The sequence below is a fragment of the Lupinus angustifolius genome, chromosome LG08, assembly GCF_001865875.1.
Source record: "Lupinus angustifolius cultivar Tanjil chromosome LG08, LupAngTanjil_v1.0, whole genome shotgun sequence".
NCBI lineage: Eukaryota > Viridiplantae > Streptophyta > Magnoliopsida > Fabales > Fabaceae > Lupinus > Lupinus angustifolius.
Genome location: NC_032016.1, coordinates 18725681 through 18735782, shown reverse-complemented (window position 1 = coordinate 18735782; position 10102 = coordinate 18725681). Strand labels below are relative to the sequence as shown.

General features: G+C 34.4%; 2 protein-coding genes across 3 annotated transcripts; both read right to left on the bottom strand.

Moving 5' to 3' along the window:
- On the bottom strand, positions 1743-5899 carry LOC109353449 (quinone oxidoreductase-like). Of its 2 annotated transcripts, XM_019595730.1 has the most exons (6): positions 5846-5899; positions 5722-5814; positions 4867-5008; positions 3586-3812; positions 3251-3508; positions 1743-2188 (listed from the first exon to the last, which is right to left on the bottom strand). In XM_019595730.1, the coding sequence occupies exons 2-6, from the start codon at positions 5761-5763 to the stop codon at positions 1883-1885; spliced, it is 975 nt and encodes a 324-aa protein (XP_019451275.1). In that variant the 5' UTR covers positions 5764-5814; positions 5846-5899; the 3' UTR covers positions 1743-1882. The 2 variants fall into 2 exon arrangements, with proteins under 2 accessions (XP_019451275.1, XP_019451274.1); XM_019595729.1 differs by having other exon boundaries at positions 5722-5885.
- Positions 6646-8775, bottom strand: LOC109354103 (myb-related protein 340-like). The gene is made up of 3 exons (XM_019596459.1): positions 8520-8775; positions 7742-7973; positions 6646-7233 (listed from the first exon to the last, which is right to left on the bottom strand). Exons 1-3 carry the CDS (start codon positions 8720-8722, stop codon positions 6754-6756), a joined length of 915 nt encoding a protein of 304 aa, XP_019452004.1. The 5' UTR covers positions 8723-8775; the 3' UTR covers positions 6646-6753.

Genomic DNA, 10102 nt, shown 5'->3' with positions numbered 1-10102 from the left:
ATGTGGCTTTTACTTTTGTAATCATAGACGAATTAGATTTTAATTTCAATAATTAAAATAAAAGTAAGAAAGTCAAAATCACAAAAAGTCAAAATAACTAAAAGTAGCAGAGTGGATTCCCAAGTAGTTTAAATTGATGAATTGTTACTAAATTAAAGTAATTTGATCAGTTATTCCGAATTTGAGTTGGGTAAAGATGTGGCTTGATATATGGGAAGAAAGAAGGAAAAATATATTATTAGGCCCACTTAAACCAGTGGTATTATCTAGAAAATAATCTTCCACATATTGAATAAGAGATTTATCGGTCATTAAGGAGTTATAATTCTTGTGTTAATATCTATACATTGTTAAATATTTATGTATAATCATTATATTTTATACCGTTCATTTGTATTATTCCATTTCTATTTGAAGGGTCAATGATATTGAAAATTAACGATGAATGATGATCTAATTGTTCCATCCCGATCATCCGGACGTCTTGACTACCCGAGATGGCCTCCCCTCTAGCCGAGCAAAGACCGACTATAACCAATTAAAAGGCTTGACCAGAATCATCTCCCTTAGGCCAAAACTCCAGGTCGGGACCACTCACCGTCTGACATGTTGTCAACAGCGCACATCCATGACATCTGCAATCTCACATACCTCTTGACAACACGACAAAGACAAACTACAATACAATTGTTAGACATGCCATAAGCTACAAGTCAACTGCGCACATAGTTCGACCTTATCAAAGCCGCTTGACATGGGAAAAGCATCCTGCGACAAGCTAGGATGGTCGGTCATGCCAACAGTACCCTCCAGGGCCACATCATCCATCTCAACCCCTATAAATAAGGGTTTCCCCTCCAGAGGAAGTATTATTATTCCCTCATCACTTAAAACTTATTACTTATCATTATTTTTATCTACTTACCTCTTTAGTCTTCCTGACTTGATCGTCGAACTTTTTCAGGTACCTCCACCGGCAGATCCAAGTCAACCTTCAACTAGATTCCAAAAGAGCTCCTATCCAGATACTCAATACCTTATACTTGGACCTCTAGTCCAACCACACCGCTCATCTAAGAGTACATTTTTTCCTCTTATTTCTACATATCTCTTATATCACTTTTTACACCTAACGGTTAGTCAAAGAATAGAAAGAAAATATTGTAAGCAACCCAAAAATGTAACTGAAAAAATTAAGTACATTTGCATTATCATCATGGGATTCATGTCTAAATTTAGAAACTCAGTAAGTTTGACTGGGTATTGGTTGAGATATTGAGGAATCCAAAAACAAAAGAATACATTGGTATAAAAAAAAGCCGAATACATCACTTTCGAATATTAAATAAACTATCTTCTAATAAAAAATTGTTCTTTTAAAATTTCTTCATCACCATTTTCCATAAAATTAATTGCAGCCTCTAATATATAAGTATGGATCATCTCCATTAATAGAGAGACAAATACTTAAAAAACCAAAGAAAATTTAACATGTAATGACATATCTATCATTTTAAGTATAAAAATAATATCTTTGTCATTCAAAATATAAATAAATTGAAATATTTGTCTCTCTATTAATGAAGATGAGACTTATTCCTAATATACTAAGCATATAAAAGGGGATTTTTGTTTGAAACTACCATGTGGAAATATATGATAGAAATAACTCTAGTTCACTCTTCTGAGTATAATTCTGTTTCCAAATGAGAATTTAGAAACAAACTAACATGTTACTAAAATCACTAACAACTTTTATGTGTTATAAACTTTTCCAAAATGCATAACAATACATCAACAATAATATAATTCAAAATCTATAGCTTCATTCACAAGGAATCAACCAAATATTTTTTGGCGTATGGCAACCACAACCTGTGGCTCAAGGTATCAACACAACAGATCCTGAGGTCTTCCTACCCTCCAGATCTTCATGTGCTTTTGCTGCATCAGACAAAGGGTAAGTATGATTAACCCGAACCTTCAGCACACCAGAAGCAATATTAGCAAACAACTCTCCAGCCGTCTCCAATAGTTCGTCCCGAGTGACTACATATTGCATTAGGGTAGGCCTTGTCAGGAACAATGATTTTGCAGCTAGGGCAGATAATGGAACTGGATCAGGTGAACCTGAAGATTGCCCGAAACTGACCATGTAACCTCGAAGCTTTAAGCACACCAAAGAACCCTGCACAGACCATAGCATACACCCTTAAGGACTTCATATCATAGTAATCTTATATTTTGAAATATGAGGATAGAAACATCGCTGCGATAGATATTATAACCCAAAGCTCAAGTTAAGAACTTTATAACAAAAGAAAGCCTTGATCAGTAGCATATCAATTCTTGCTCTCAGGGTTTATGGATTATATTTGAAGTACTGTAACTAGTTTTGACTACTTTCATATCATCACATGGTTTGCAAAGTGAGAGAAACCCAATGCTAAGTTGCTGATAGGATGAAACACTGAATTCATTTCTAAATATGAAAATAAATTAATATGAAGTTTTTCAATAGGATCTATGGCTTCAAATGTGGACTAAAATCCATGATTATTAGCCAATATATCACAAGGCCAAGACAACTCTGCTCAAGACCAAGCCAACTTCGCACCAGGCCAAGGCCAGAGCCATCCTGCACCAGGCCAGAGTCATCCTGCACCAGACCAAGGCCAACTCAGTTCCGCACCAGGCCAAGGCCAAGACAGTCACGCACCAGGCCAAGGCCAAGACAGTCACACACCTGGCCAAGGCCAAGACAGTTCAGCACCAGGGCAAGGCCAGGATCACTCTGCATATGGGCCAACTCAGTCCAAACTTTGCATCCTCATTTCACCAAGCCTAAACCAAGTTGCACCAGATTTCAAACAATTTCATACCACCTAACTCAGCTTCTTGGATTCTTTATTTTGCACATGTATAGAATTAGTTTTGTTAGTTATGTTAGTTAGATACCCTTTCCTCCTTTCTATAAATAGAACATAGGTTAGTTAATCAAAGTAAGTTTTTTTAGATACTCTTTCAAGATTCACACTTCACATATTCTTCATTTCTTTCATCTTCAATAACAGAAGTTTCTTATTCATTACTTCTTGAGTTCTTTGCAACTCATTTTCTTCTTAATAGCCATATTTCTTTTATAATGATCACTGTGGAGTTCAGTATCTAGGATCATGTAGTTGGTGATTGTTGATGGTTTAGTTTTAATTGTGTCAATTGCATTAACATAGCATAGAATCAGTATTACCTCAAAGGTATCCTTTCCGACAGAATCATAGACAACTTCAACTCCATTGCCAGATGTGATTTCGTTGACACGGGTAACAAAATCCTCTTGTGTAGAGATTATAATATGATGGCAGCCATCCTCCTTGGCTTGAGCTGCCTTTTCTTTACTGGACACGGTTCCTATAACGGTCGCGCCAAGAGCATTTCCCCACTGGCACAATAAGGATCCAACTCCACCAGCTGCTGCATGTACAAGAATTGTGTGACCGGGTTCAACCTGTAAAGTCATATGTATAGTCTCAGTTCATCATTAACCCAGATACGTACCGCATTAAGTTTACTTCCTTCAGGTACCTTGAAACAGCGCCGAAGCAAAAATTGAGCTGTCATGCCCTTCATCATTACAGATGCCACAATAACTGGGTCAATTGAGGAAGGAACAGGGACTACTTTATTTGCAGGAAGAATCTGTTCTTCAGCATATGAGCCCATTGGTTGACCTGCATAAGCTACAAGATCTCCAACCTTCCTACCAGTGAGTCCATCACCTACGGCCGTAACAACTCCAACAGCCTCCATACCTGCCACATAAAAGGGGAAAGAATTGAATACATGATACCTTGGGCATTAACTTAGCTTTCCATTAAAAGTTAAGAGAGTAATCATCAATGCATATGATGATAAAGTAAATGTTGATTCTTGAGCTACAAATACAAGCAATGAAGAATCGGGGTGTTCTTCTTCAGACTGATCAAAGGACATATAGCAGCCAAATAGCCAATGACTACAAGCAGATTCGCTGAAAAAAGTGTTTCAGTGCATAAAAAAATAGTAGCCCAAAGTTCAAGTGTTCAATTTAGTTTGGTAATTATCCAATCAAGCATTACATTATATAGAAATGAATTGCTATTAAAAAGATATGCATAATTATGAACGTCCGTGCCGAAAGAGCTGGTTCATTCCTTTTTTTACTTGTTGTCTTTACATTGTTTCCAAAACAAGCACAAATCAATAGGAGGAGAAAGTAGTCACAAAGAACATGTAAAGAAACACATATGCTGATAGATAGTTATATAGTTGTAAAAATTGCACCTCATACTTTCAAACCATCCTCTTAAATAACGCTAACCACAAGGTGTGGCTCAGTTTTCAAGATGAGCTCCATGTGTGAGACTAACTGGCAAGGTCTTTCAAATCCACTGGCAATCTTACCCTAGTAGCAGAGGGCTAAACACAACCTCCATGTCACAAGGAGGCAACCTTACCGTTGTACAAAGGATCACTCTCAAATTGTCCTTTATGTATACAGACAAAAATCAATGCAAGATTTCCTTAAGTTTCATTAAAAACTAATCTTCCTGTGAAACAACCAATTAAAAGTGAAATCATCCATAAACAAATTCTCTTCGTTATTGAAACTAGCAACACCTAGGATCTAGATCAAGCTAAATAATATGAAGTATACGTTGCTACATGGCATGACTTAACACATAATTAGTACCTACTTGGGTCATTAACAGCATTATAGAACAAATAATTCAGCACCCTATACCATACTTTTTGTCCACTTTTACCACAAGAACTAGAAATATTACATGCAGAATCATTTATTAGAAGTAAATCAAACTAGGAAACCTGGAGTGAACGGAAGAGAGGGGGCTTTATAAACTCCTTTACGAAAGTAGACATCGATGAAATTAATCCCAATGGCTTTGTTCTTTACACGGATCTCGCCTTCTTTTGGCTCTCCAATTTCCACATCCTCCCACTTTAGAACCTGTTATCATTAGGCATTACCACAAGCTTAATAGGATTAATCTAACCACTGAAACACGTGCTAATCTACAATTTAATAAGAAATAGTAAGGGACCCTTTGTTTAAGCTTTTTTCACACCAAAAGTGATTATTTTGATCAAGAAAATCACTTCCTCTCTGGCACATATTTGTTTGGTTGGACTTAAGGAAAAAGCAGAAATTGCAAAGAAAAAAATTAAATCCAGCTTTGTCAGAAACTATATTTTCCTGCTCATCAAAATTCACTTTGCCAAAACCACTTTTTTTAAGCCTGATCAAATGAGTCCTTAAAGAAGTAATCGCTTTGAAACAAAAAATCACCTTTGACACTGACACACTTATACAAAAATGCAGAAGCAGCTAAAAAGGTCGAAGTCAACCTTATTTGAGAATCTATATATTTTACATTATAAAAAATCACTTTTTCAAATTCACTTTATTAGTCTAAACAAACAAGGCAAATAACGAAATGATCCCTTTAGAAAATTGTTGGGAAAAAAAATATAGCACAAATAATATTACAGGAAGCAATACTGAAATTCAAATTCTCTTTCTGGAACATGGGTCTTTCAAATTGGTGAGAAACATGTATACCCAAATGATAAAGATCAATTTTTTATATGAAGAATCCCAAAAGGTAACTATGTGAGTGAGAACTGAGAAGCGGAAAAGATAAAAGAAAAAGAGAAAGGGACCTGAGGACCACCAAGTTCGTGAACTCTGATAGCTTTAACCATTTTCTGGTTAAACTGATAATGAAGCTTTGGTGGTGAGTGTTGCTGTTCTGATCAAAGATAATGAAAATTGTGACAAAGTTGAAAGGAAATTTCTATTAGTGAGAGAAGGGACTTTCTGGAATATGATTAAGTTGGTGGGAAAAAAATGACATTTTTAATATTAAAATTAACGGTGAAGATTGGAAACTAGTGACCTGGATTTGGGAGGATCACGAGAGACGTAACAAAATCATGGTGAGGGACCTACATCTCCACTAGCATGGTAAAATGGGTATTATTTATGGTAAGAGATATTACCAAAAAGTGATGGTTATATTGGATAGGGCATTAGAATTTGTCTAAAAATTGCAAATGGATATGTTTGCGCCCACTTTTGATTTGTGGGTACCCGCTAAAGGTATTGGAGAATTGTTTATTCTCATGTAGTGGTTCACTTGGGTATGTGGTAGTTTTTAATGAATTCAGGTACTGATGAATTCAATACACAGGTACCGTGATTATGACAAACTCGTTATTTAAGATAGTAATGAATTCAATACACAGGGTACGTTTTATGAAGTAGCAGCAACACTTTTTTTAGTATACTTTTTTGGTGGCATAGTGGAGGGTCATTGAAGGCTATTTTGTTTAGGTTGCGACACAAAAAGGAGAGGGTAAATCTGAAACTAAAACCAAAAAATTATTAGGTCTGTCACAGGTTCTGATGTTCATAAAATAAAGTATCTCTACAAAGGTTAGTTAAATATTTAAATATGGTAAATACTCTCAAATGTGCATGTATTACATACCAAAGTTCCTAAAGTTGACAGATATTGGTGTTTGAAGTTCCTACTTGGTAAACCCAAGTAACTGAAACTACATGATCATGCATTAGCTAATTGCAAATGTAAGTTACATAGCATTAAATGTTTTTCCCCAAAAGGATGGTACAACAACTAGGAGCAATAATGATTGCTAGACATATTACTATAATAGGCTAATTAAAAATAGTTAGTTTGGAACATGCTCAAAATATTCCAACATCTCAGTAGGGAATTCCTCAAAGAACCCATTTGGAATTGTATTTTGACAACTTCCCTCTAATCCAAGAGTTGGCAACTTGGTCACAAACTTCTGACTGCTTACACTTTCTGAACAATTTTTCTGCTCAAATATGTCAATAAAGTTGGGGTCAAATGGCTCTGGAGCAAGGTCATGGCACCCTGGGAATAATGTAAAGTCCATTTGTGGTTCAGGGAGTTGATGGCAATTGTAACCTGATGAATATGCAAATGATGGTTCTGGTACCATATGAAATGAGGTGGCCTTAACATCCATTGCATTGAGATCATTTTCCAAATATTGGTTTTGGTAGTTTGGTTTTGTTAAATCTGGTAGGTGAACCATCTTGATCTCCTCAGTGTTCAGTATATAGGAAGCAGGGTAAGAATTGTAGTTTTCCTCTAGCTGATTGGAACTGCATGCAGGAACCTGAAATATATAATTTGGCTATTAAGTTTAAGATTTTATGATCTATTATGTACTAAACCAAGTACTTTTGCAAGAGATCTGCATAAGGTGCCTCAAATCACTTGTTAAGGAATTTAACATAAAAAGTTTCTAATCAAGAGTGAAGTATTTAATGGATTCAAAATTAAATACTATTTTGAATTGATAGTTGGTAACAATGTGTTTAGTACATTTTATTTAATAAAAATTTAAATTTTTAGACACTTGGTAGCAAAACCTTTTTTATATGTAACAGGTATTGAAAAACAAATACAACTTGTTATGGTATTTGTGTTGCATCCTTTCCATTAATGGTTATCCAACAAGATTCATAATTCTCTCCAGTATTAGGGAGAAGTACTTTGAAAAACAAAACAAAGGAAAAACAGAATGCAATGATATAAAAGTGCAAGCAAAAACATCACTTCCCTCTGCAGGAGAGATTCTAACTCATCCAACACAAAAAAAAATTGTTACTAATCTACCTTACCTCTTCAACTTGTATTAGGTTTAGAGGAATTTTTCCTTTGTTTTTCTGAGGCTTTGATGGTGATGGCTTCTTCAATATCCTCTCCAACCTTTTCCTCCTGCTGCTCCAGAAGTTTTTCACATCATTATCAGTTCTCCCTTCCAAATATGTAGCAATTTTGGCCCATTTGTTCCCAAATTCTGCTTGTAATTCTATCACCACTCTCTCCTCCTCTGCTGAAAACTTACACCCACTGCCATTGGAATCACACACATTCAAGAACATTCTTGTTATAAAACAAAACCAGTTAAGCACATCACTGTTAGATGTTCAGTACCAAAGCACATTGTTACATAATGATCAAAACACATTAATACCACACAAAAAGCAGAATTTACTCAAACACCATCACCTGAACAATAATGATAACAACTATTCTTACTATCCAAAAAAATTGATACAATAATCATATGAAAAACGACAAAAAAATCTAGAAAAAAATAGATAAATAAAAATTCAAAAATGGTAGCAACATGACATGCTCTTCGTGCTTAACTCTAACTAAGGTTTCAAATTGGTTCCTATTAAGTCACATTCAAGTCACGATCTTACCCATACAAATGTTATCACAACATGATGCAATGTCAATATGGTTACAATTCCGAATTATAATTTAATTTTTCGAGTGAGTCACCATATAAAATGGTGAGAAATTAATTATACAAAAAATATTTGACCAATGCAGTAGTGGTGGTTGCGACTGAAATATTAAAACTAAAATAAAAAAATGACAACTTACGACTTCAAATCTGGTCTAAGCTTATTAACCCATCTAAGGCGACAAGATTTTCCGGTTCGATGCAACAAGTCTTTGGTTCGAATGGAGCTCCAATCCCTTGGACCATACTTGTTCACATGCTTTAACAGTACCTCATCTTCTTCAACACTCCATGGTCCTTTCTTTACGTGTGTTCTATCAAACTCGCTTTGTTTTCTTTCCATGACATTGAAATTATTCTATGACTTTTGATTCTTAATTTTATGGGAAAATCAGAAAACAACATTGTTCTGCTTTCGTTTATTTATTTATGTGGTGCGAGAGATCATTTTGACATGGTTCGTGCACATCGTGGTTATGCTCCTATGTGATTACACTCGCGTAGGTGATGGACTATGTTTTCGGTTATAAATGTTTTGTATTCTGGTGTTGTGACGTGGCAATGTGTGACTGGGTTGGTGTCGCGGTGTAGGTGGATGGAAATGCAGAGGATTGTTGAGTCCACTTGCACGAGTAACTGTTTTACAGTTAGTGGGAACCATGCGCAAGCCCGCCATTTCTTCTCCCTTCCAATTTCATTTTTTTTTAAATTATTTATTTCACATTTTTTAGAATTATTTATTTCACATTTTTTAAAATTATTTATTTATTTTTCTTACACATCCGATACTGCACTAATCTCCGTTGAAATATTAATTAACTAGCATCAGGATTCAAGAATTGAACATTAAAACCTTATAAAAGATAGCATTTTAAGAGTATAGTTTGTCTAATGGTTTTTCATTTATTTTTAGGACATGTGATTTATTTTTTTGTATTAAATATTGCCATCTGAACCCCATTAAATAGGAGAGTCCCTCTTGCACTAAAGGTGCCTAATTTTTTGTACTTATCTCTTTTTCCTATTTGATGATGACAAAAAATTAGGAATCAAATGAGGAGAGACAATACCATTCTTATGGATACAATTGAACTTAGAAGCCATTTGTTTTTGAAAAAAATATAAGTGATAAAAAGGAAGAGTTGCTTCAAATGCAATATAATGAAAATTTCTCTTTAATTAAAGAAAAATTATTATATAATTCAATACTAATAACTTTAATCATATTTTTTTCATTGAATTGGAATAGACTCATTTAATTTTAAATTATTAATATATCATTAATCATTGAAATTTTGATTGAAATGATTAATCTTAAATTATGTAATTATATGTTGAGCGGTTAGAATGTGTAAATTTCGATTTCATTCTTTTTAAAGTCATAAATATGGCCTACATTCCTTCTTCAATGACTCTTTTTTTTTTTTTTTGTAAATATTTACATTTGATTTTATTTATTTGTTTTTAATTTTATTTCATGAGTCATTTCGAACCCACCTCACCAACCCGGCCCAATCCATTATTCTCTCCACCAATTCAGAGCTCTATCAACCATGTTTCCCGAATATGTTGTCCCAAAAAAAAGTGTTTTTCTATAATAATTAGAAGTGAACATGATATGTGGTTTAGTTGCCTACAAATTAACAACTATTTGAGAGACATTTAAAGTAGCTTTTAAGGTAGCTTGTAGTTTTTTGAGTCATTCAAAAAATAATAATTTAGA